The 27060-nt window shown below is 41.3% G+C and overlaps 1 protein-coding gene across 1 annotated transcript in view; it reads left to right on the top strand.

The window, feature by feature from the left end:
* The window catches only part of arid5b (AT-rich interaction domain 5B), a gene marked incomplete at its 5' end in the record, with an annotated part of 73061 nt that extends 46001 nt beyond the window's left edge, over window positions 1-27060 (top strand). The window contains 6 exons of the mRNA XM_084562312.1: window positions 5995-6143; window positions 7709-7982; window positions 13547-13599; window positions 14627-14724; window positions 22501-22711; window positions 22840-27060. Of these exons, the coding sequence (XP_084418438.1) occupies window positions 5995-6143; window positions 7709-7982; window positions 13547-13599; window positions 14627-14724; window positions 22501-22711; window positions 22840-24852 (2798 nt within the window). The 3' untranslated portion in view covers window positions 24853-27060. The remainder of the gene's footprint in view (window positions 1-5994; window positions 6144-7708; window positions 7983-13546; window positions 13600-14626; window positions 14725-22500; window positions 22712-22839) is intronic.

Raw genomic sequence — 27060 nt, 5'->3', positions numbered from 1 at the left:
GGAATCAGTCATTGCTGCCTTTTTCTATATTCTCCCTGGTACTGTTGCCTTGCTGCTTTGGAGCCTCCCTTGTCACTTCCTTGTGCCTCCAGTGGAGTTAAAATGTTCCACCAAAGTGTAATATCACTTCAGTGATCACACATTTAATGCTCCGCTGCTCTGCAGATTAAAGTCTGTGTCTTCAGAGATGTATCAGAGGGTGTTTTGTATCGTGATGTGTCATGTATTATTCATTTATAGTTATTTTGTTTGCATTCCGACAGGTGCCATTATTATCTCTTAAATTTTATTTTATTCTGTTTAATTCTGGCGACAAAACTTCTGCTTTCCGCTGAAAAAGTTCCCCTTTTTTCAGTCACATTATTTCTTCATTTTGGTGATGAAGACTTTCATGAAAATGTGTCTGCACAGTGCTTATCGGTTTTAAATATCATCTGCCGCGCCGTTTTATGACTCGCTGTAAATTTCCAACACACCACTGTGAAACTCTGTATGTCAGACCTGAGTGACCTTCTTTGTCTGCGTGTGGGCGTATTCACAGATACAGTTTCATTTACAAATCCTTCCCGGGGGAGGATTCCTCCTCACCTGGGGAGGAACATATGCATCTTTTCTGAAGCTGTAGTCATTGCAGGATGTTTTACAGATGACGTTACACAGCGTTTGCCTAAAAATCCTTCTTTTCTCTTTACTGTGGAACTCATTAGGGATTGACTACAAATTGACTTGGAGAATTCGCATTGATTGTAACAGCTGGAAAGTAACTCCACTTGTCAATATCTCTGTGCAGCTTAACTTACTCGAGTGGTTTGACTAAGGTTTGCTTAATGTCTCGAGAATTATTAACAGCATGTTAACATCATTTCATTTAGTTTTTGTTCACTGCCCATTGCATAAAAGGCTTTCAATCTCAGGGAGACATTTTTTGTTTATATAGGAGGTGAATCATGATTTCCAAACAGTGCTATATATCATTGTATTCTTTTCTGTCCTGGGGGACAAATTGTACAGACAAGGCCCTGTATTGCAACACAAATGTTACCTTTGGCTGTGAGCTATGCTGATAATTGCAGAGTGGGTGTCAGGCCTTTAGTGAATTTGCAACCAACAACAAAATACGTCAAAACATGTTTTTTTTGGTTGTTTTTTCTGCTTGTTCTAGTCAAGCCTGGCTCCTGCACCTTCACCTCTTTGTTTGAACTTGGACCTCATTAGAGTGAGAGGACATTCAACTGCGACTGCAATAGGTGCTCAGACACGAGTAGGAGTTGAGTTTCACAAAGGTGCAGAAGGGACAACATTCTTCCTTAGTCAGTTTATCAGTTTGTCTGGAGGTTAAAAACCTTTTGATGTTCACATCTGAGGAGTGAGAACAGTCATCATATCTAAAATTTTAATTTGCATTCAGCCGGCTGGATCCACACTGATCAGGCTTGTTTGTCATTAGTAACTTTGACATAGTAGTGTATCTCAACAACTTTCATAAGTGATTTATTTGAGCCTGACCTTTGTAAATGAATTATCAACATTCATAACAGCCTCGTGGTGCATTTGCATAATATGATTACAAAGAAGATTGTAAATTAACAGAACTACGAGTCTACAGCCGCTCTGTGAGGCAGCGCTTGTTCAATGTGGTGCTTTGAGGTAACATCAGCATTCAAACCTGGTGATTTCTCGTATAATATAATGTTTACCATGTTAATTATTTTAGTTTTAGTGTGCTGGCTCGCTAACAACTGATAAGTAGTGTTCAATTCCATTGTATTTATAGAGCGTCAGTAACAATCAAAACTGTCACCAGATGATTTACAGAACCCAGAGTCTGAAACCCTGAGAGCAAGCGAGGTAAACTCCCTTTTACCAGTTTAATTAAAAGCAATTTACGGCTTACACTGATAGGAGGTAGTGTTCCTTCACAAGTCTTATTGTAGTCAGAACTCAATTAATAAATAAAAATTTTTACATCACAATGGCAGTGCAGGAAAAATCAGCCTCTTCAAATTACTGTTAAAGAACGGATGAGTGTACAATACCTCAGTCACTCAAGGCTTTTCAATCAAAACCATAAACCTCATGGTGGAGCTAGAAATAAAGGCAGCCAGAGTTATGCTAACTGAAGTTATTAGGATACATCATCTGTAGACCGTGAATGTCTGCACGGGTTCTTATGAGTTCTTCCAGTAGATGTTGAGACGTTTTGAGTAGTGGCAAATGGATCTTACCGGCTGAATTTGCCGTCCCTCAAGCCATATTGCTAAAAATAGGAAACCACTGCGCACATCTGTAGTGATCATCCCAGTCATAAGTGTTATCCAAAAGTGCTAAACGACAGGATAAGTCGTCTGCTAATCTGATAAAGTACATCAAAAGTGATTTTAGATCCCTAAGGCTTTCATTCAATTTTGCCAAACAAATACAAAAACACCATCAGTGGTTTGTGCATCTACTTTCAGGGGGATTTTGGAAAACACTCCACTGTTCATTTAGTGAACGTGTACATATTGAGCTTTTTTTTTTTTTTTTTTTTTTTTTTGCCAGTCAGTTCTGTGAGCGTTATCAACTGAGACATCCATCAGTTGAATTCTCCAGTCGGCTTGATACGTCTCTCTGTTCCCAGCAGCCTCTCAATCAATCAGTCCATTTTGTTGTGGTTCCCTGTGGCTCTCCTCTGTTGATGCAAAGAACCGTCAGAACCCTTCCTGAGCTCTCTCTAATGAGTTTTTCATTATCATTGACATCAGCTGAATGGCAATGAAACAGAGGTGTTGGGGCTGTATTTAATCGAATCTGAGGAGGGAGAAATTATTAGACAGAGTTGGTGTTTTAGAGCCGCCGAGAGCCCAGAGCGTTTGGATGCATCCTGAGATCAAGTTGTCATGCTGTGTGCCGTCGTGACTTCCATGGCTCACGGGGTCGTGTTTTGAGACAGGACATGATGATGGATTCACACCCTTGGGAATACCCCTCACCTGTAACTGTGTGTGTGTGTGTGTGTGTGTGTGTGTGGGTGCGCCTTTGGCCTCACCTCTCTCCAGCGAGCTGCAATCCAGCATGCTGTTCTCTGTGTTTCTGCACCGTAGCGCTGTGTGTATTTTATCGGTGTTGGTGTATATCTGCATGTGAGAGCATTATGCCTCTGACCTCTGGCAAGTCAGATTCCAACTTAACTGTTTACCTGGATGCTTAAAAAAAAAAAGAGATTTACATGCTCTTAAACATCAATAAGAACAGACCTTTTTAACAAGCGGAAAGTGGTTCTGCCTGCAAATAGTACTGAAGAAGAAGAAGTTAGAAGAAGAAGGATTCAGAACTTAGCTGATAACACTGTATATACATGCACTAGAAGAAGACCAACCTACATTTTCCGTGCTGTATGTCTTTTGAAACTGGAAATGCGTCACCTAATGTTTACACCATGTGGGGCAAACCACAGAGAGCAATAATCTGATCAAGTGTTGGTTCTGGTGGCCATGTATATGTAGACGGTGTCCCAAATAAGCAGCCGCAGACCGGGAAATAACTAACTCGGTGAGAGGCGAACAAAGGAACTTGGTAGCTTGGTCTGCATCTATTTTTGGTGGATGAATATAGGGCCCATTTTGGGCTTGTAGAGGGAAGTACGTATCGTGTGTACTTAAATGGTTTCTTCCCTTTCTAGTACATTGACAGAAACACTTAATGCCCACAGAGTGATAAAAATACCACATCACCCAGGGTGCTGTAAAATCATTGTCTTGTGATGTTAGCTTAGTTTTTTCTGCAGACTAGAAATGCCTGTGTTTCACTTCGTGAAAATCAATCTGCACAGAGTCTGTGCATGTTTGATTTTCTCTATGTGTTATTCTAAAGCTGATGACTCCTCCCTTATGCAACGCTGCCATGGAGAGAGCAGATCAGCACTTTGTCTTCTTTTGCAGCAGAGAAGATTGCCTCGACTTGACCTTGGTGTGCCTGTTTGTGCATGTATACAAAATACACAGATGCGCCATTTAACCCGGGTTCACAGGATTACCTGTGTCGTTACAATGTGTTCTGGCTGTCCTCTGTCAATAATTCAATGACTTTAAACTCACTCACTGTCCTGTCGCTGTGTGTTATGCTGCAGGGTTTTGCTGTAATTGCGGCATTTTCTTACGCAGCAGTATTTGACCTGATGAAAAATGTAAACAGACAGGCAGGTTATGTAACCCGGTGTACGGTGTCAGGGGGGTTCGTGATTGGACTAAAAACAGAACCGCATGGAGAGTGTGACCTCACTCAGCTCAGACCTGTTTGTTTAAACCAGTGTCACATTTTGAAAATTAAATCATCTGCCATTTAATGTTTGTGTTTGGAATGACCGCATATGTTTTCTACATACATATATATATATATATATATATGTCTGGCATGTAGTCATCTGTATGTTCTTCAGAGCTCTCATTTTTACTCTCTATTTATGGTTTGTGTTTAATTACAGATGCATTTTTCACAGAAGCCCAAGCATTGCAATTTTGGCTCAGGCTATAAATACTGTCATGTGTTGCGACATCATTCAAGTCAGTAAATATTTAGTGCTTATGTATTTGTCCCTTCAGAAACAAACAAAAGTAAATGAATAAATAGGATTTACGTGACTTCTCAGCGTTACCAAGTAATTGGGAGAATAAAAGAGGCAGAGTGAGCAGAAAAATGAGAAAACAGTGGAGGGAGGAACACACCCAGTGTTCTTTCTCCAAGTTAGGACGACAGTGTTGAAAACTATTTTTTTTTTTTTTTAGTGCTGAAGAGATGACAAATGCACAACAAATGTCCTTGGAATTTTCCCTGCGCTGTTTCTCCACAGCGTAGCGGTTGTGAAAATAACAACATGAAGTGATAGGTTGCTGAGTCGTGATCGTTTTACCCTTTTAATGACTGCCTCTTGGTTTTATTCGGCTCTGGTGTTATTGTAACATTTTCTTGATGGGAATTTGAACCGACAAAAATAATCACAGTCCTTTTGGCAGAAAACAACCTTGGATGTGATTTAATTGTCATTGCAGAAGGAAAGAAAGAGCGTTGACACTGAGAAATACGTGACTGAAGTTAGATTATTTGAAGTTTCTCTCTATTTTTTTGCTCTCCTTTGAGCTTATCTCTGTTTGTGTTGCTGCGTGGAAGCAGGGCACTCTGCCAAGAAGTTACATTACAATCGCGGGTTGACATAACCGTGGGTGTACAAAGGACTTGGAGGGCTTAAATACTTTATTGTGTGTGTAATGTGAACTGAGCAATTATATCTGCCACCCTTTCAAACAAAGAGCTCCTATCAGGCAAGTTCATGTGTTTTTAATTAACAGCGTTGAGCTTTAAGACATGAGCACACTAACCGGAGGGGAACCGAAAATAGAGCCACGGTGATCAGTACATCTGGGTTGTTATAGCTCAATGTAATTCTTTATGATGAGATGACAAGTAGAAAACAAGACAAAGAATTGTTGTGTTATAGATTTTCTGGTGAGAAGTTTTTGTAGCGTTTGTATCAAATATGTCCCTTAGCAGAAAATGTCTTCCCTTTTGTGGGTTTGTCGGTTAACCCGCATCAGTCATTTCTATTACTATACTAACTGCTGACTGTTACGACGCCCTCATCTGTAATCTTAAAAATACATCTGTCTGAATTTAGTTTCTCTTTTATGTTGAGAGGGAACTTGAGAATCATGTTTACCAGCACACTGGAGCAATTTGGCAGCCAGCTACCCCATTCAGCACAATGTTGCACTAATCCAGTTTAAAAATAATTAGCTACAGGCTAGCAGGCTTGTGAAATTCCTTTCCCTGATTGTAAATGTTCCCTTCATAGCCTCCGTCCTCTTCAGCTGAAAGTCAATGTTGCCTGACAGGATAAGCATTTCTGACTCAAAATGTTTTTTTCATGTCTCTTTTAAAATAAAGTACATTAAGATAAAAACGGTAGATGTTACATACAAAGAGGTTTAAATGCTGTTTTTCTTTTTCCTTCTCCCTCAGCCCCAAACTTGAAGGGGCGACCTCGAAAGAAAAAGTTGTCCATCTCTCAGAGGAGGGACTCCCAGAGTCAGGCTCACGGGTCATCAGGGTCAACCCAGGGTTCAACAGCACAGGACCCCTGCAGTCCAGAGAGCAAAACTACAGCCAAGGTAAGATAGCATATTATAAGGAAAGACTTTATGTCTCACAGGAGTGACAGAAAAACGAAAACACAATGAGTAAAACAACAAATAGGCTAAAGATACATCAGTCACCCACGACGTTAAAATCACCAACCTGTGAATCGAATAACATCGATGATCTCATTAAGATGTAATGTTTTTCTGGGAAATCTGAGTCCTGGCGTGTGTGAACCTGAACACTGTTGCAGACCATGTTCACCCTGATAGTAAAGGCAAGGGGTGTTCCTTGCATCCTGTTAGTAAAAGTAAAAGAAAACATGCATCCATCCCTTTTCAGAGTTGCTCAAATCCTTCCACTTGTCCTTTTTCCTGCTTCTAGCATCAGCTTTGAGTATTTTCATTTGCTGCCTAATAGATTCTGCCGTGATAACAATAATTGTTGTTTTCGCTTGACCAGTATATAACAGCATTATGCTTATGTTTCTAGGACAGTACAAAAGGTAACACAAATATGAATGTTTGTCAAAGAAAAAATATGTGAATTATGTCTCCTGTATACAGTAAAGGTTACCTTAAAGCTCCCTTTCATGCATTAGCTTTGCATTAATGGAACAGCTTGTGTTTCCAGTCAGCTGCTATCCAGGTCGTCCTTGTATCTTCGGAACAAGGCCACAGCATTTTAGCTTCCCAAACAATTCACCGTGACAGACACAGCACAGCGGTGTGGCGCATTAGTCCGGTTTTACATTCAGTGCGAATGTGATGTTGCACAAAGGCACGACATAATACAACATGCTGTAGATGTAGTTGCAGTAGTCCATTACAAGCTGTAACTGTTAAGCGTTTTTACTTTTAAAATCATCGATAACAATATTTGCTGGTCGCTTTTTTTCCTCTGATCGACTAAAAACCTCGGAGAAGATATGATGTGTTTTTGTGGGACTCGATAGATTATTCATAATAGCATCTGTTATTGAGCAGCACTCTCTTTGTCTGTGTGTCTTTTCTCTCCCTCCGAAGACATAATAGTCTTTTAAACTAGTACAACATGATCCCACAGTGAAACAAGATGGGTTTTTTTTTTCTTTTCAACAAGAATCAGCACTGTAAATACAAAAGAATCCCTCAGTTGCTTTTGAAATCAAGCTGGAAATACCATATTTCATATTAGAAACAAGTATCACTACATCGCCGCGCTGGTACAGTGCTTATTGTAAAAAAGCAAAGATTTCTTGATTGTGCATCTCTGTATTTTGCATGACTCCTTTTGTTTGAACCCTTGTCTCACACTGGTTGTAATATTTAAGGTGAAGCAACGCTCTACCCTAAAAGCCCCTCCACAGCCGTTACTCCTATGACCTTGGACAGTTAAATCAATATCAGCAATTCACTCTCAAAGCAAAAGTCAAACTTATCTTCTCCTAATCTGTGATGACAATAAGAGCTTCTTCAATGATAATCAATGAGAAGCTTCCTCTGTGGCCAGTAAGAATATTTGTTTGCGCTTAAGCCCGAACACATCTCATACCAACTGTCTCGCATCATCTGAATGAAACTCTGTTAAGCTGACCGCGAATGCTCTCTCTTCACAGGTCAAACCCAACTGTAAAACGGTACACAACGGAAAAATAACCACGCCATCCAAACAAAGGGCCATTGCCCTCAGTAAGAAATCCTCAGCTGAAGAGAAGGAGAGAGGAAGGGAGAGGGAAAGGGAGGAGAGGAGCGAGAAGGAAGAGACGAAAGAGGAGGAAACATCAGAGGAGAGCCGAGCGGAGGAGCAGTCTTTCTTAGTATCGCTCTACAAGTACATGAAAGACAGAGACACGCCCATAGAGAGGATCCCCTTCCTCGGCTTCAAACAGAGTGAGTAGGACAACTAACTCTCTTACTCCCTCTCCGCCGGTGTTTAAACAAGGAAGTACTTTAGACTCGGTTGTAAACTTTGTTTGGAGACATTTTATTTTGAATATTTAGGTTGTAACATTGCCGTCGGGGAAGGTTAGCAAGTTGAGTAAAAGACACCTGTGGAAACGAGCATAAAAGTACCAAAACTTATTCTGAATTTCCCTGCGAAAACGGGGGAAAAAAAACTTGGTTTGAACCCTAAGATATTTTGCTCTGTCAGAAAGCATATCTTTCAAATTACGGTTTAGCCATCAGAGTGAAACTGCTCTTTGTAAGTCATACACACTGGTAAGACTGAAAGGGGAAAGCCCACGTTTATTTTTTTAATCAGCATCTGTGGCCACACTTATCTATACTGTGATCAAATGAGAAACAGGAAGCTGTTTTTCCATCCAGTGAAGGGCAGACTTTGTCCTAACTGTCAAAAGCATGACTGCTTTATGTTATGAAGTGGCTGCCAATTACTGCTGTTAAAATGTGAAAAAACACCATCCGTCATTGGTGATAGTAAACTGAAGAAATAATTGTCTGTGTTGAGAAGAATCACATCTAGCAGTTAGTAAAAGACTCAGGAGGCTTCCTGTCAGAGCACATTTTGGATGGCTTTTATATGAGGAAAGAATATCTTCTCACACTTGTCAAAGGAGTTTCCTGTGAAGGCCAAGAACGTCCTCTAACAGTGCTAAAAGAACATCACATGTATGGGAAACACGTCTGCCCCAGATGAAAGATTTCTAATATAGGTCGGATGCTTAGCTTGCACTCAGTGCGCACGAGACAGTGAGAAGACACGCACGTAAGCCTCATAAATGGCACATTCTGGTCTCTTGAAGCTGAAAAGGTATGTTTGCTTTATGTGTTTGATCTAAAGGCACAGGAGAACACGTGCTCTCATCTCAAACTGTGGTTTTCAAATTTACTTCTTTCTCAGGCGAGGCAATCACATTTGCATTCATGTCAAAGGTACCAAGAAGGATTTAGCCACTCAGACGAGAACGTATACGACGACTCCAGCAAATTAACGAGAAGCAGGAGAGGGAGAGAGAGATGTCTATTGAATGTAACGGTGACAGTTTATAGCATAGTAAAACTCATTACCCTAAACTATTACATGAAGGTAAGCTGTGGTCGCCTCGACTCTGCCAACCTCACTGCGGTATTTTGACAGTCCTGTCATCTTGACTGCCGACATGTTGTTGCTTAAATAGGTCATTGTGGTTGCGGGAGATAGATAGAGAGAGAGAGAGAGAGAGAGAGAGAGAGAGAGAGACAGACAGGAGGGAGAATTACATACCCAACACGCTTTACTTTTAGTTGGCATTTCTCGGTTTGAGCTCAGAATAAAGTCGAGGTCCGCACGCCAAACTGTTTTACATACAGTACGCGCTTTGAATCTCAAAACCAGGCACATCATAAGCAAGGCCCTCATTAAATGGTGAAATCATGCTGTTTAAACTTCGTCCTTGGCAGCGAGCACACATCAGCACATGTAAAGAGGAGGGAGGAAAAAAAAGGAAAACACATCATAATTAATACAACAAACCCTTAGATGTAATCAGGCGCTGTTCTCATATTCTTCCCTTTAAACTTTCTACAAATGTATTAAAAGATCAAAGAGCTCGCTTTCCTGTAATGGAAATCAAAATTGTGTTGTTTAAGTTGCATTGGAGGAATAATCTTTTTATGAAGTTCTCTGGAGTTTAACAAAGCAACAGATGGTTGAATGATTTAGCAGATTTACCCAGGCTTCGTTGGCTGATCCGCTAAAATATCCATTTGGTTCCGCTACAAGAAAAGTCTGAGTCTGGACATGGACCGTTTCGGTGTATTCCACCTCATCTCAGAGCTGTGCGGTCTCTCTTTACAGCCCAGCAGAGAGAAATTAACCTCCAAAATTTAGTCAATCTGCCTTTGACTCGAACAGCTCATGACATATTTGAAACCCAGTAATATTAATATGGCTGGTTTAACACAGTGCCCACATGCCCACAGTGTATTTATATTTCACTCCAGGTTTTGTATAGTAGAATAGCTGTCTTGATATTCAACTTACTAGCATGACAAACATAAAAATCTTTACGTTTGAGAGGCTGGAGAATTTATATTTTTGCTTTAGAATTAAAACAAACTATTATTGCCAGCATTTGAAGCTGCAACTAATGATTATTTACTTTAAAGACATTAAAGAAGCCATGTTCTGCTCATTTGCAGTTTCATAATTTCATTTTGGGGATCCACTAAAGTAGGTTATATGCTTTAAAGGGGAATTACCGTTTTTTACAACCTGGACCTTATTTCTGGCATAAAATACGATCGTTTACTCACCCATATAACTTTAGTGTCATTTGGAGTCGTTCAGAAGATATTTAGATCCAGCGGAGCACCGCGTATATGCATATAGTGGGAGTGACTGGGGCACCGAAACGCAGCCTCTATATAACGCATTATCTGCCGCAAAACTTGTTCATTTCACCAATATTTTATTATGATACTCTAGTGCTATTCCCTGTTGAGTCCAGAGTTACCTGTTATCTATTCGCAGACGTGCAGCGGTTTGTTGTTCTTTGGCCAGCTGTTCCTCTCTCTGCCTCCGCATCCTCCTTTCAGTGAGCCCCTCAGGACGTCCATCATAAACAAAGTTGTCGTCCACAACCTCAGAATCGGAAAAATATTCAGCCATGTTGCAAAAAACTAGCAGTAGCAAATTACAGGTAAACAAGCCGACCGTCGCGGGTGCGCGCGGCGCTCAGAGATGACATCGTCCAGGTCAGAAGTTAGTCAGTACAGACCCCGGATGATGATAACAGCTTCTTGTTTCAGTTTCAGTCTGAAAAGCCCCGTTATGGCTCCTGTCTCTTTTCCTAAAAGCTCAGCTCAGATCTTTTCTCTGGGCTTGTTGCTTTTGGTCAAGTGTGTGTCATGCAAATCTAACCTCTAGGTTTAATCCTAATGTGTTACCCTGTGACATACACAGATAAGTAACAGAATAAAAGGTTGGACTGCAAACAATCCATTTTGGGCAGGTCAGGGTCAATGTGTTGAGGGAGACTCCCTTTGGCGCTGACATTTTACATGCACAAAAAAAGCTATGTATAGAGATATATAAAGATATTTACTATAGACTTCTGTTTTCCAGTGATCAGATGGGTCCATATTAATCTTCTAAGGGCTGCTGTGGTCACATCCTTTGCTTGTGACGTGGCTTTAAATGTACTGGTCTTGGTTCCTTACAGCTTTTCCTGCAGAGCAGCTTCCCACAAAAGAGCAAGGAGAGAATTCCCCCATAGCACTGCTATTTGTAGCATTCTCCTTAGTTTTATCTCTGTGGATTTGACGTCATTGTTGTGTGTCACATTTGGAGTCATGCAGAAGGCATTATGAATTCTTAGTTGAGTGGTCAGTGCTTTCCTTCTGAAGCTGTTCTATGGAAATTCCAAATGTGTCCAGACCTTCTAAAAATCTATCTGCATACAGCCTGGATGTACCTTAAAAAAATAAATAACTCAATTTTCACTTTTACTACTATAAAAATGACTGAAACAGTAACTCATAAACAGATGTTTTTTTTTCATCTACCGACTTATTGTTTCAATTCCTCCTTTTTTAAACATCTGTTATAGGAGATGGCTCCATTTAGCTGTCCTCGACTATTTAAAAGGCTGAATGCACACTGGCACTAGAACCACAGAAAATGATAATAGCTGTGGGTGCAGTTTATTCATCGCTGTCCTTCTATTTTTATTACGTATTATTGACTATCTCTACAGCTGCTGCCATTTAAGTTGTATGTGCACAGTATTGGCATTGAAAGACATTAGAACTTGTAACTGTGGTTTGAGGAGAAATAAAATGGAGTAATAGTGGGTACATTGTATATTCTGAATGTCCTTGATGTGCGAGATTAACTGGTGAGTGTGTGTGTGTGCACGCAAATGTGTGCTTCAGCGCTCGGGCATCAGCATGTGATTGTGAACATCAGTTCCAATTTGTCTCCTTCTTTCAGCCTTGTTGTCTAATTGCCATGCCATCGGTGTGTCATTGAGGCTGCATTGTGTTCCTGTTTTGTCATCCTTATCTCAGTGATAATTGCCCCTGCCAAATAGAGGGGAATTAAGAAAAGAAATTGCTAATGACAAGACATCTAAGAAAAGACATGTTCTCTCATTTCCTTTATGTGTTCTGTTCCCTCCCAGTCCCGTGTGCTATTGTGGTAATTACAGTCGATGCATAACAGGCTAGTTAAATAGACCATCTTTCTGTTTCTATAGTCAGAAAGCACAATACGCCAGCGTGCTTAGTTCAAACAGAAAAACCTACCCAGCTCCCTTTGTTATTCCACCCGTGCATTGACAACGGTCGCAGAGAGGAGGGAAGGAAAAAATCAATGCTGTCAAATGCGGAGATAGGAAAATGTCATTTTGACAAATGCAAGGCTTTGTGTACGCACAGATTGAATTTTGATGGATTTCTCCCCAGGCGAGGCCTCCTTTTCTTATTTATAGGCCTTCATATAAAAAATGTTAAACAATGATGTTACAGAAAGCAAATACAAATGTCATTGGCACAAAAGTCCCCCAATGAACTCGTGCTTCTTTGTTTGTGGGAAATATTTTCTTTCAAAGACAGACAGCCATTTGAAGCCTTTCTGAAAGCTTACATGGCTATTTTTAGGAAAATGTTACACAAGACTTGTATTTTTATGTGGCCTGTCATGGGGTATTTGCATGGGGAAATCAATGCAAATGAATTTGCATTAGTTCAAACAGAAGTTTGAGCATATTGCCAAGCGTTTGATGCTTATAATGGTTTTCATTCATACCTGCAGGCAGCAGCTGAAGGTTAGCAAATGTCTTTGTCGGGATGAGGCATACGCTGTATTTTACAAATACCCATACGCATTTATTTGCATACTTTCTGTTGAAGTGCAGCATTGTTTTGGATGAAAATGATAAAATTCAGTTTACATTTTACCAGTCTGAGGATATGTAATTGCTGTCTTCTGTCTGTTTCTCTGGTTTGTTTTTTCGTGTACATTAAATCATTTATATATGCGCTGTTTGGTTTGATGCTAAACTGCATTTCTTTGTACTAATGCATACAGTGTATAGTGATAATAAAATTATCATACATTTAGATTACACAAACAAAACATCATAAATATTATGTGATACAGTGTTTAGTAAAACTAACTCCATCATGAGTTACAGCTACATCTTTTAAATACTCATATCCCCTTATTACCAATAATCCAGTAATGTTATATATAATAATGAAGTTCTATGAAAGGTGCTATTCTGCATACTAACTCCTTTTACTTTTGAAATGAAAGTATATGTATTACTTAAGTGACTTTATATGCGATGATGAATTTTCACATTGCGGTGTGACTGCTTTTTCTTGGCTAAGGCGGATCTAAATATTCAAGTCTCTCTGGTGTAATGACTGAATATGACGTCATGTGTTTCGGTTCAGGTCCTTTCCCAGAGTTCCTAACTGCCTTGTTTGTCCTCTGTCTCCCACAGTCAACCTTTGGACTATGTTTCAAGCTGCTCAGAAACTTGGAGGATATGAGCTGGTAAGTATTCACACATGTGGCAGCATATTCTTTCCTCAAGGTCCCTCCCTTATTTCATCGCCTTCTTTCCCTCCTTGTCATGTCTGGCCTGTCCTGTTTTATCTCTCCCTCCAACAATGTCTTCCCACCTGTCTCCCCTCTCTCCTCCCGTCTCTCTTTCTCTCTCTTTTGCCCTCCCTTTGCCCCTTGAGGTCAGCCACTATTTTCCCAAGAAGAAAGTCGTGCTCAGAGCTACTTTTAGCAGAAATGATGCCGTTGTTTAAAAACCCCCTTTGGAGTGGAAAACACATGTTCCTCTGTTCTGCGCTGGTCAGAAGGAAATTGGATAAATCGCTCATTTTTTCCCATGTTGGAGACAAATGCACATACATAGCCACGAGTGTGCACATGTACAGTACCGTGCACAATGTGAGTCAGAATTAAGGGTGTATGAGCCATTTAACTTGGCAGCCTCACCTGCCGTTTATTCACTCGCTATTCATTTGCGAAGTCTTTCCAAAGTGAAGTCAATGTCTGATGTTAAGTCATCAAGTGCATTGCTCATGCTTGTTTCTTCATTATCCGGCTTTATAATGCCGTCCAAACAGACAGCCAGACCAGACCGTAAACAGGATACAGCTCATATAATTTGGTGCTCATATCCCTTTAAAACCCTTATATCTGCGGCTGATTATCTCACGTTTCATGTTGAGGCTTTGTTAGCTTTGTGGCAGCCGGGGGGTTTTGTGTTTTGTGTTGTAGCCCGTCCGTTATTCCCATCTGTTATGGGATAAGGGGTTGTAGCAGGAACAACTGACTGCATGATGTTAAGAGAGCTTATTATGTTAGAGAACTGAGTGTTGAGCATTCAATAACTGGAACATCATGACTCAGTAACTCCCCGAGACCTTGAAATGATGTCAACCGCTTGTGTTTTTTTCTCACCTTTCTTCAGTTGTCCTTTTTTCTTCATTTGCTTTAGCGCCTCTAGCCTTCTTTCTTTATGTCCTTCTTTTTGTCTTATCCCTCTGCCTTCTCATCTCTCCAGATCACAGTCCGCAGACAGTGGAAGCACGTTTATGATGAATTGGGCGGCAACCCCAGCAGCACAAGCGCCGCCACGTGTACACGGAGACACTACGAGAGGTGAGTTATCATGTTTGGCGGTTCTATATGACACATTATTGTTATGCACGCACACATGGAACAGTTTGCGTCGCCTGAAGTGAGTAAAGCCCTTCGCAGCTGCATCCAATATGATTTCACAATGCTTTATTCATAACATCAGGACACTACAAGACAAATATTGATCTTATTCAAGAGGTGCGCTTACACATACATGAAGAGCAGTGCTTGCAACACGGGGATAGTCTGCAAATCATTCCTCACTGTCTCTCACTGTTATGGCATTGTTTATTAAATATATAAATGAATACATTAAAAAATAGATTCGTCATGGATCTAAATTGATTCAAGATGAGATTCAGTTATTTTCCAAGGATTAATTGATTAGTCTTGTGGCACTATGGAAGCAATTATGTTGTAATCTCCACCCATTCTGCGCTACAAGCAAACCAAAGAGGATTAAAAAGCTCCAAATAACAGCAACGTTCTGAATTATTAACTGACCTACATGACTACATGTATATACATTAACTGTGCTTTCCGCTGTATGAGCACTACAAGCACACAAATCTGCAAGATGAAATGAAAACACCACTTTAATGTATTCATCTAATCATTCAGTCAGATACTGCAGCATTTTGAACCTCCACATTATAATCACTCAGATGGTATTAGCAAACCAAAGCAAGCATATGGATGTGATCCTGAGGGAGCTGTGAGGATATTATGCAGGGCTGCTTGCGCACATTCGCGCACACAAACACACACACACACACACAAAGACACACACGCCCACTTTCCCAAGGTTAAACAAATGCCAAATACGATCTTCCCAGCAAGAGATAACCAGCCGCTCATGAAGCAGGTCATTCCTCCAGGCCGGCGACCCTTCTTCCACTTCCCTCCGGCTGCTGCAGTCTCATGCATCAGCACAGCTCGGGCACACAAACACACCTGTCAGTAATGCAGCCGTATGCCAGGAGTACCGTATGAGGGAGCCAGGCGGCTTCATAAGCTTCATATTGTGTCAAGATTGCACGCTGTAAGCGAATTCGCGAGCGCAGCCAGTGACGGCCCGAGCCTCTTTTCCAGGAAATTTGTGAAACCATAGGTGTGAGAGTATATTGTTCAGTGTTTTGTGTTTGTAGACAACCTGACAAATGTTCGGCTGTGAGTGCATTTAGCATTTATGCTGCAGTCCCAGTTGTTTATCACTGCCTCAAACAGGGATATGTGTTAAAGGAGGAGCTACTGCACGGTGGAGTTCCTTATTTATACTAATAGTCGACATGAATGTCAATAACTGACTTCATGGGCCACGCTGGAAAAAAAGTTATTATATTACAAGAGTCAGAATATGTCTTTCATCCTTGTGTTGTTGTGGAGAGTCTGGAAATGACTTTAAAGCCAGATGTGAAAAGCTGTATTGTTCATTAGTCTGTAAGTAGTAAATAGGGTCGCAGGAAAGCGGGAGGAATAGGACGAATTCATGCAGGAAGCGCTGAGGTGTGACTGCTGCTGCGCTGGCCTTTCCCTCTCCAGCCACCGAGAAGCAGCTGAGAGAAAATAATGCTGAATCAATACAAAGCAATAATATCCACACACTGCAGTGAATATCTGGCTGACAGAGAGAAGGTGTGAGAGGGAGGGAGGGGTGAGGGTGATGGGGTATGTGTGAGAGCGAGCGAGAAAGAGAGAGAGAGAGAGAGAGAGAGAGAGATCAGCTGAAGCTGAGCAACTTTCCATTCAGGGGAATCATTTTAGCTGAGCCTTGGTGTTTGGGCTGCTCAGAGGGCAATTAGCTTCATTGTATTAACTCAGCAAACACGGCCATTCTCTCTGCATGATGAATGAGGCTGTTTGTGGGCTCGCTGAAGTGTGTGTTTGTTCCCCAGAGGCGTCTTTGTTTCCACCTTTAATCATTAGTCAATGTGCTACAGAAATATAATTCACAGGGAAGAATGTACAGTGTACAAACTGAAACAACACCTTTGTTTTCCTCCTCTCTCAGAACGATCACTTCCGATTTATCTCTGCGGGCCGAAGTGGATTAGAGCAGGAAATAAAAAGTCTTCAGCTAGCTGGAAAAAAATAAATAAAAAAAATTTCAGGACATAATTGCTTTCAATTAAGTGGATATTCTTGGCTGTCTTGGTGTTATTTGGGTTAAAGACTGTGAATATCCACAAGCATTCAGCTCTCATTTTAAATTATACACATTATCCCTTTACAGCCCTAATGGTAAAATCATATGAAATGGTTTCCTAGGAGATGTTATTGTGAAAGATGGAGCCAGGGGCATAATCACTATATTTATGCTGTCCAGGAGCAGGCAGTAATCACTGGTAGAAATGGAGTTACATAGCTGGAATTGAACAGGAGATAACCTCAGCTAATTGTCATTTTCAAAGTTACTGTTGTTTAGTCGCAGAGTGCCGTTCATTAGTGCGCAGGGGAAAAAATCAATGTAGAAATGTCCAAGCCAAGGTCTGCCGCTGCAGCTACGGGGAAGCTTTAATGATATTTATTTAAACCGTTTCCCGAGATTAGCTGTCAGGGCCCAGCGCTCTGAATTAAAAATGAGGTCATGAAAAAGATGGCATCAATAACCTTGAAATAGACTGCCTTTTGCTTCTGTGCTGTGCCATTTTCTCTGTGCTCTCCCCTCTCTCTCTCACTCCCTGCCTTGCACTTCATGCTGTTTCTTTCATTATACAGGTCAGCGCCTTTTAACAGCTCCTACATATTTAATCTTCCTGGTTTCCTACGTGATCTCTTGTTACAGAAACATCACATTCCACTATCTCTGTTCATTTCTGCCTGTTACAGATTTTTAATACCTCACCATGCCTTGGCACTCTAATGTAATTGCACAACGGGGTTGGTATTGGGACGGGAGGGGGGTTTTGGAGGGGGGTATCCATGGCAACAGAGAAGCAATTTAGAATAATTTGCTATTTAAAAACTCTGAGGTTTTGGGCAACAGCGGAGAGCGCAGATGAGTGGCTTTGGATTAAATCATTTCATCTTAAAAGTGTTAGATGTTTGCCAGATGTACTGTCCACGGAGTCCGAGGCCTGTGAAATATTCTCTGGCTCAGATGATGCAGATATGTGTTTCTTTTAAGACAGACGCACGCCTGTTCCAATTTTAGTCGACTAGATGTTTTATTGATTCAGCCTTTATTCAGTCCTCCTGGTATTGATGTTCCTCTGCATTCACTGAAGCTACTCTCCAGATATAAAAATGCATTATTAGGAAACCTTGAGTCTTTACACTGAGAGTTTGAATAGATAGTGTTCAAATTTGGGGAAGAGAAAAAAGGGCAAGGGATAGTTTTATTCTCTTACATGCTCAGTGGCATCTCTGCATTGTCCTTGCTGCGTTGCAGATAAATCAAATGTGACATATTTTACTTTAGCGTGCCTTTTGTAATGCATAGATTTCACTTGTTCTGGTCTCTTGTTCTCAACCAGAGATATCAGTTGATTGCAGTAAAAGGTGCTGTGGAGGGAGTATCACCTTCGTGTTGCCTCTGCTTTTTATTCACATCCACGAGAGAAGCAGAGAGAGGGAGTGAAGAGAGACAAAGAGACAGCAACAGATTTTAATAAACAAGCTAAAATGAGTCAATATTAAGAAATAAAGGAGCAGAGAAAGGCCGGAGGGGGAGGGGGAGGGGGGGGGGGGGGGGGGGGAGTCGCAATACAAGAACATTGTATTGTCTGTCAGCATTCCTTAACACTATAAACAGTGTCTCAACACGTTGTCCATATCAAAAGCCTGGCCAAATTCTTTGTATACTCATGACTCTTCCACTGAATCTGGACTTCAGCAGTGGGAAAGCAGCCAAAGCGCTGCATGTTCTTTACACTGAAATAGCAGGCAGCTATTTTAACCTCTGAGAGCTCGAAGACGAATGCATCAGTGAGCATTCAGTGATAAAAACCCCCCTCTTTATTTGCAGTAACAAATCACGATATAGGCTGATTTCTTTATGTGTGGAATTTAATCAAAAGGTCCGAGGTTCCTTTCCCCTGGTGGCAAAGAGAAATCACAAATTATGGCACTGATGTGTGACAGGCAATCGACTGTATGAGAATCTATTCAAGTCCGCTGAGATTAATAACTAGTTCAGTGTAGCAAATTAAATTAATGACATTCGTGCTGAAGATTTCAGTCCAGGGCAGAAAAAGGGAGCATATTCTGTATATTATGGGGTATTAATAGTTGAGTGACTTAAAGACTTGAGTGATCCTTAATGTGGAATGATACACATTTATATTAAACAGTTGGCACTCTTGGCTCACACCTGCTATGGCGAACATTTACTGCAAAGCTGCAGCGGCTAATGAGAGCAAACCCCGGGGGAACAGTAGAGGTCATTTTAAATCTGGTATTTTCAGACTTGACAAAGGACTTAAGTTTTTCATACATTCCTGCACTGCCCTCCTGTTTTAACTGCATGAATGAGGGTCACCTCAAGTGGTTTGGCTTCGAGACAAAAGAGGGGCTTTGAGGCTTGAATCCAAAGCAGAGGGACACACTACAATGTTTATCCCTCTGCTCACATCTTGTCTTCGTCTTTCCTCTACAGCAGTTATTGTTTTCTCATTTCTGCAATAATCATTAAACATAGATGTGATTTTTATCTTTTTTTTTTTTTTAGTTTAGTCTCTTTTCCTAGCAAGCTTGTAAAAGTAAGTCATTTTTTTTTCTCCCTCCAAATCTTTCTACATCCCCGGGGGCTTGTCCACCAACACTTTAAATAGTTTCTCTCTTTTTTTACGCATGAAGCAGCTCTTGTGATCTTAACACAACACCAGCTAAAATTAATTTCAGCACGGATGGGAGGGAAATTGTTGAAATGGAACAGCCTGCGGGCTTTTTCCACTTATTTGGTGACTTAGGCATTTCTTGGATTTGAGCATGCTGCCTGTTCCTGTAACACAAAACTCAGATGAGAGCAGCACATTGCTGGTAAAGTCACCTTGTTTTTGCCAAGTTGTCTTTTCTTTAGGGGGGAAGTGCTTTGTGGGTAATCCATTATTTCTAAGGCAGATCCGCTTAGCTGACCGTTGTGCTTTGATGAATTACACAGTTATTGATCTTCCGGATTCCAAGATCGCTCGGATACAGAGCATTATGAATACAAAGGAATGTATGTATATGTATATTCTTTACTTTATTATACAAAAGAGCTTCTATCTGTGAATATTCAATGTTGAATCTCAGAAGTGTATATTATTTTAGTTGTTATTAACATGGAAATTGGCTGCTTAAACAAAAGCCAGGTGATGAATTGACATGAGAGGAAGTTAAGTATTTATTGACCTCATAAAAATGTTGCTTCTTCTGCCTTGATGAAATTCTTTCCTGGGATCTGCCAGTGCAGCGTACGCCCCCAAGTGGCTCATATCCTTGACTGCACCTGGCTTCCTCTCAACTAATGCAGTGGCTGCCAAGCTCAACCCTTCCCCTGCCTTGCAGGAAATTGCTACTTACAGTACAGTGGTATTGTATTAAGAGTGCTTATTATATCATCATGAGTAAGTTATATGTCCGCTGCTTGGAATTACACCAATTTTTCACACATGATTGATTGATTTTACTTTACTTTTATAGAATCAAAATAGAAAAAAGAATGAGATTTGACCATTTGTGGCTTGATAAGCAACAAATCTCTAAAAGACAGATGGCTAGAATTAATCATATCATTTAGTGCGATACAATTTTTAGTAAGACATCTTTATTTTTGTTGAGCGTAATGAGGCAAATAATTCTGACAATGAAGGGCACTTTCTGAGACAGATTTTTGCTTTGCTTGCCAACACAACTTCTTTCCATTTGAAACTATTTAAGGCTCCAGTAATTTCCCGGGCTCAGCTCTTACATTATCCGGACCAGCGACACCCAACCCCCCCTCCTACCCCTTATTGACATTCCATAAAGTTGACCCAGGCCAAGGCAGCCATTTCTTTCCCACAGATCATGCTGATAGTCAACAGAGCGCCCTCTTATAGCTTTGTATATGCCACTTTTCTAGCCCTTTGATCACTAATTATAAACTGGACATGTACACATGTTCAATACCCATATACAAGCCTGAAGAAATTATCATTTTATTATATTGCAGTATGTATTGCATTTTTCTAATGGCTAATTATAAGAAATCTGAAAAGCACTTCCTTATTTCTACTAAATGCCTCTGTGTTTTTATCCGTTTTCTAGGATTATTCATTCATTCCTTTTGCTCTTCATTAACATGTCATTATCCCTTCTTTCACTCCCTCTCTTCCTCTGTTTCTTATTCCTTTTGCGTTCTTTCCCTCCTTTTTTCTCTTTCACAACCTCTTTGCTCTCCGTCCCTCCAATAAGTCACATTTAATAGTACATTTCCTTTCTTGGCCTGGGGCCTGGTGCCAGACCAGCTGTATGAAATGTAGTTTCACCGCTTTCCCTGCCAGCACTTTTGTTCAGAGGAAAAATAACAAAAAATCCCACAGAGCCTCTTGAACTCTCTGAGGCTTTTTTCTTCCTTTTGAAGAGGAGGCAAAACAGCTCTTGATTCATTGTTTGTTTTACCGCCATGTCCCTTAAAAGGAATAGTGCAACCGTCTCTTGTCGTTACACGAGGAGACCTTATTTTTTTCTCATGACTGAGAAAGTCATGTTTCTGTCTGGCTTTCATGGATTGTTATCGTAAAAAAAAACTGACAGAGGAGCTGGAGAGATTTTCAGAGGAGCTTATTGAAGTTTGGAGTGTTGTAGTTTTTCAGTTGTCTTGGTTTCCTCTTCCACTGCGTTTCTTATTTCTGGTCTGCTGCCAATTTCCATTTTCTTTTCTGAGCAATAAAAGTCTAAAAGTTTCCCTCGCTGGTTTCTTCATGTCATTATTTTACACATGGGTATTGTTATGTTATCCAGATCTTAATGTTCCCATTAGTTATGACATCAGATATGGAAAATTGACTTGGGATTTATTCAGAAGAGAAATAACAGGAGTCAAAAATAGTTTAATGTTTATTCTACTGAATGTTCCTTGTCACTTGGATTGTATGGATTTGATTACATTGGAGCATTTGCAGCCACCCTGCATTTAATCACATGTGTTAAAAACTGGAGCATACTGTTACCAGCTGGAATATTTTATTGTTGTGACCACTTTAACGGCTCCCGTCATTAATCATATTACTATATTAAGTTTGATATTATATGCTGAGAAGTTCCTTTCAACAATCTGATTTCTGTTCCTCCAGATATTTTCTTCTATTAACTTCCCACACCCACACACAGATACTTTCTGTCAAGGTTAAAGTAAAACCAAATGTGACCTGTCTCAGCAGGAGATAACTGGTTATTCACATTCTCACACACAAATACTTTCTGGCACCCGTCGGAGTCTGGATTTCCCCTAACCTAGTTTAATTACAATGGGATTGTTAATGCTTGCCAGGTATTAAAACAAGGAGGTTTTAATGCAAGGAATTTGATACTCAGTGTGCTTGCTGCGGAGCTGCTGCTCATTCTGGTTTTGGTATTACCAAACAAAATACTTCAGTGGTTTATTGTGTTTTATGCTGGAAAAGAAAGGTGGTTTGTTTAAAAAATGTTTTTCTTACCCCATGTTAAGCTATTTAAATGTATAATTCTGTGGGATTTTTCGTAAATCTAAATTTTGGTTTGGTTAAAGGAAAGATTTGTGTGTGTGTGATGATTCAGAACAAAAGGATTTAGTTGACTTTGTTTTGAAAATCTGACCCTATTTAACGTGATCGTACCTGCATTCTTCCTCAGACTCCTCCTACCCTACGAGAGGCACATTAAAGGCGAGCAGGACAAACCCCTCCCCTTGACCAAACCCAAGAAGCAGGAGAGTTGCCAGGACAAGGTCTCAGGGGCCAAAGCCAAAGGACTAGGGGCCAAGAAATTGAAAGTCCCCAACAATCCCAAGCCAGGGAGTAAAAAGGACAGAGATGAGACGGTAAAAGGCCAAGAACAATCACAGGTCAGTCTCAAAACTGCTGCCTCATCAAGATCCCTTCTCTTTCTAAATTCAGTTTCATTTTTATGTACTTTCACATCGATGCTTCATGCGCTCTTGAATTGATGTTGTCTTTTAAATGTGTTTTGCAGGACTCCAAGGAGAAAGAAGAGAATCACGAGCTGTCCACAGCTGTAAAACAGGACATATCTCTGCAAGATGAACCAATTGTAATAGAGGAGGAAGAGTTACATCTTACCCTGAAGAAAGAGGAGTCGTTGGCAGTGGAGAAGCCACCTTCACTCTGCCCCAAAGAGCCAGACTGCAGAGCGCCACACGCTGGCCTATCAATCCACACAGGGCCTGTTCCCCAGAATGAATGGAGACAAATCACTGAGGCCCTCCAAGCAAAACTCACCTGTGAACAGCAAACAGATGGTCATTTCATTCCTAAAAATCCTTATCTGCCTCATCGTTGGGATCAGAATAAACCTGCTGGACATATTGCCCTGCCTGAGCCCTTCTCCAGGGTCAAAGACTCCTTAGAAATTCATGGTGGTAGAGTGGGGAAGGTGTTACCGATGTGTAAGCAGGCAGACAGACAGTGTATAGACTTGAGCACAGATTCCTTCCCAGAGAAAGAAGACTATGGCGTTGTTAAGAAGGAGTCTATCCAGGGCCCCGGACAAACGACTGCCTACTGCAAGGCCACCAAGGCGGTAATGTCTCCTTTGGCCAAAAAGAAGCTACTCTCCCAAGTGTGCGAGTCCAATCCTTTTTCCTATACTTCTCTTTCTCTTCAACCTCCCCCTCCCACAGCTGCATCCTCTGTCCTCCCTGTCATATCAGCTGCTGAAAGGGAGAAAGAGAAGAGAAAGAGCGAGGAGGACGTGGTAGGACAGAGGCATGGGTGTGAATCAGACAGCATCCCAGAGGTAGCGCCCATCTTTAGGCCGTCAGTCATCCAGCATGCCCAGAGCAGCAAGCCTCATCAACAAGCTGCCGGTGGCCTGTTAGAGAGGAGCACTGCTGGGGAGCTTTCTGAGACTTACAGCTGCCGGACAAGCCACCTTCAGCCTCAAGTCAGTGCACCATGGCAGCCCTATCTCCCCCGAACCCATGCCCAGGATGGTGTGGAAAACACTGGGGAGAAGCTACTCCAGGGCCCAGCTGCTCAGTCCCGGAACTACGCAGGTGACTGCTACTCCTCCCCTCACCTCCACAGTCTGTACAGGCAAACTGAGAACTGCCTGAGCCAAGAGAAGATGGCTGGCTTTGCCAGTGGAGAGCGCAGAGAGCACTACACAAGGGACCGTGAAAGCAGCCAGGTCTGGAGCAGCCTGGAGCAAGAGGGCTTGGCCTATAGATCTCACTACAGTGATAGGACTCAAACACACAGAGAGAGCAGAGAAACCGAAGATGAGCCCAGAGACTTTACAATTTCTAAACCTCTCTCTCAGAGGGTTTCCTCCTTCTCAAAGCCTGCTTTCTGCAGTCTCCCCTATTCCATCATGCATCAGGGTTTGGATTCTCATCCTAAAGCCTGCAGAGTTCCTCCCATGACAATCTCTCCCCCCAAACAGAGCTCAGCAGAGTCATCGCAGCAATTTCCCAGCCCCAAAGCTTCGGGTGAGTCGTCCCTTACCAGCCCCATTCGACCCAGTAAGCGAAGCCTAGTGGAACCAGAGAATGAAGAAGTCCCAGAGAGGAAAGTGCGTGTGGTGACGCCAATCCACCCTGCCAGCACTATGAGACGCAGCGACCCAGAAGAGTTGAAACCAGCTGAGCCGGCCCATGCTGTTCACAACCATCTCCCCGAGAGCCACCCTGCAACTACCTACTCTCTACCCCATGCTGCACATCTCTACGCTGGCATATACCCACCTGGCAGCCTGGTCTCACCAGGAACCCAGGACGGGCTCCAGCAGCATCCAGGTCTGCAGTACCTTAAAAGCCAGTCAGCAGTGTCTCCTCTTGTGCCCCCATTAGCCTTCCACTCCATGATGCTCCACAGGCAGCTGCTGGCCTCCAGCCCCAGCCCGCACCACTTTTACAGGCACCCAGGTGGAGCAGCACTGTACGGGGACCTGTTGCACCATTTGTACCCTCTCTCGACCCTCGCACCACCTCAGCTGTCCTCGGTACACCCCAGCACTAGACTGTGAGGGAGGGAAGACAGTTTTTCTCTCTCCTTCATCCTCAGAAACTGTTTCAGCTTCTCTTTGTCTTTCTGTCTCTCTTGCTCGGGGATTGCGGCTCAGTCGAAACAAAACACTGATTATGTAACTTTGGATGTTAATAGACTGATTATGCATCAGTCAGGCAGACTGAAAATTCCATTTCCTTTTTTTATTTGTGTATGCCTTTGTTTATATACTTTGCACTGTTCTTTATTTGTATCACCACTTACTGTATCTTTTTTGTTGTCGTCGTCGTATCCTTATTTGCACAATGCTCGTGTGTATGTACTCACAAATCAGTTTGCCGCTCTCAGTAACCATGAGTCAGGTTGTTGCTCTGGATGTGTGAAAAGTGGAGGGCAACAGAGAAAAGCCATTTGTTTACTGCATCTGAGGGCTAAACTTTGTTGCTTAAAAACACTACAAGTAACATGACAATGTAAATGAAATTCTTTATATAACTAGAGGTGCGTTCACAATTGCAAACAATGTTCAACAGCTTTTTAGCAGCGCATTATTACTCTTTAGGCAGCCAGTGGTGTTGTGTCTGTTTACATGTCTCCACGCTGAACTCTGTTGCCTGTTTTTGCCACAGTAAATCCACCTGGACTCCTCGGAACATTAACACTCACTGCGGTGCTGCATAACATGAATAGTTTCATCATAACATAACATTCAGAGGTGCTGTGTATGACAGATGTACTGTAGACTTACTTTTAACTCAGTTCAGGTTTTTATTCATTATGTATTTCAGCTCATATTCAAGATCTGTTGACAAATCACTTTTTTTTTTGTTAAGCGTTAATGAAAAGCCGTTTAAATTTTTACTCTCTAAGCAGAAAGCAATTTGACCCAAGAACCCTTTGTGATGAGTAGACTGTAGCGGCTTGTTTTTGTCTGTAGGACCAGCATAATGAAGCAGCCGTCTGCTGTGGAATGCTCACCACACGCACACACACAAAAAAAATCAGCATTTCATCTTTTTGTTCGTGACTTGAAAAGCTCTTTTTTTTTTTTTTTTTTGAACAGACTCTTTTATTCAACACGCTGAAAAGACTCACTGTATGATTTGATAGGAATGTTGTCACTTAGGTTATTACTGCTTTGCAAATATCTGTGCCTTTTCGCAGTCTTGGATTAGAGTTAGCACTACAGTTGTTAAGGTTTATCTTCTGTAGCGGGGTAGGAATGTCAATATTACTGTCACTCATACAAAAACGATACGGCACACTTGGCTATCAAACACCAGGCTTAATGGGTAAGGCACAAAAATCAGTGTTTTTAGAATTTAAACAGTTCTGCTTCACAGCTTATGGTTAGTGTTTGTGCTTAAATGCATCTATTCACCTAGCTTAACCACGTCAGACACTTTGATAATACAGAAACCTGCAAGATTTACTGTTAATTGACACAAAACTTGAGTCTGTCACCTGCAGGGCATGTGTGCTGTATGTGTTTTCTAGCAGTGATGAAAAGGTACCAGACTCCATAAAATATGCCTACCATGCTCCTTAGCCTGAGGTGCAAAGACGACACCTGTGCTGGCTTTTACAACCACTATAATTGCAATCCAGGATAGTCGAAATACACAGTGAACACGTCTGGTGTTTCAAAAGAAGAAGAAGAAGAAAAAAGCTGTAAAGTTTAACTGAATACTTAGATAAAGACATTCATTTCTGATTAAGTACTGTACATTGCTGTGTGTAGGTAAAACTGGCATTTGTGCTGGCTCCTGTACAGAACATTCATACGGGATCAATTCATGGCAACCTCTCTCTCTCTCTCTCTCTCTCTCTCTCTCTCGTCTTATTTTCTGTGTAAATAGCACTGTAGATAGTACTGTGTGGCTGTTATCATATAAACTGTTATAACCTGTAAATAGTATAAGAAAAAAACAGTATAAAAGTTGGTTACACAATCTAGCCGTGTCATTGTTTGCTCTGTTTCAAGGTCACCATGATCACGTTAGTTTCAAACACTACAGCTTAAGAATTAGGATAATCTCTTTATTTGTTGTCGTTTCACTTTTTTTTTTTCCTCCTCCATGTCATTTCCATTAATGTGCATCCTGAAAGTGTTTTTGATACAGTAGCCATCTGTTTACCAATCACCCAGTTGGCGAGCAAGACAAAAAATAAAAGACATTTTGTATGATATGACCTCCTGTATATTTAATTAAAATATTTTACTATC

The sequence above is a fragment of the Chelon labrosus genome (assembly GCF_963514085.1).
Source record: "Chelon labrosus genome assembly, chromosome: 15".
NCBI classification, from domain to species: Eukaryota; Metazoa; Chordata; class Actinopteri; order Mugiliformes; family Mugilidae; genus Chelon; species Chelon labrosus.
The sequence above is the reverse complement of the archived record's forward strand: the minus strand, read 5'-3'. Positions and strand labels throughout refer to the sequence as shown.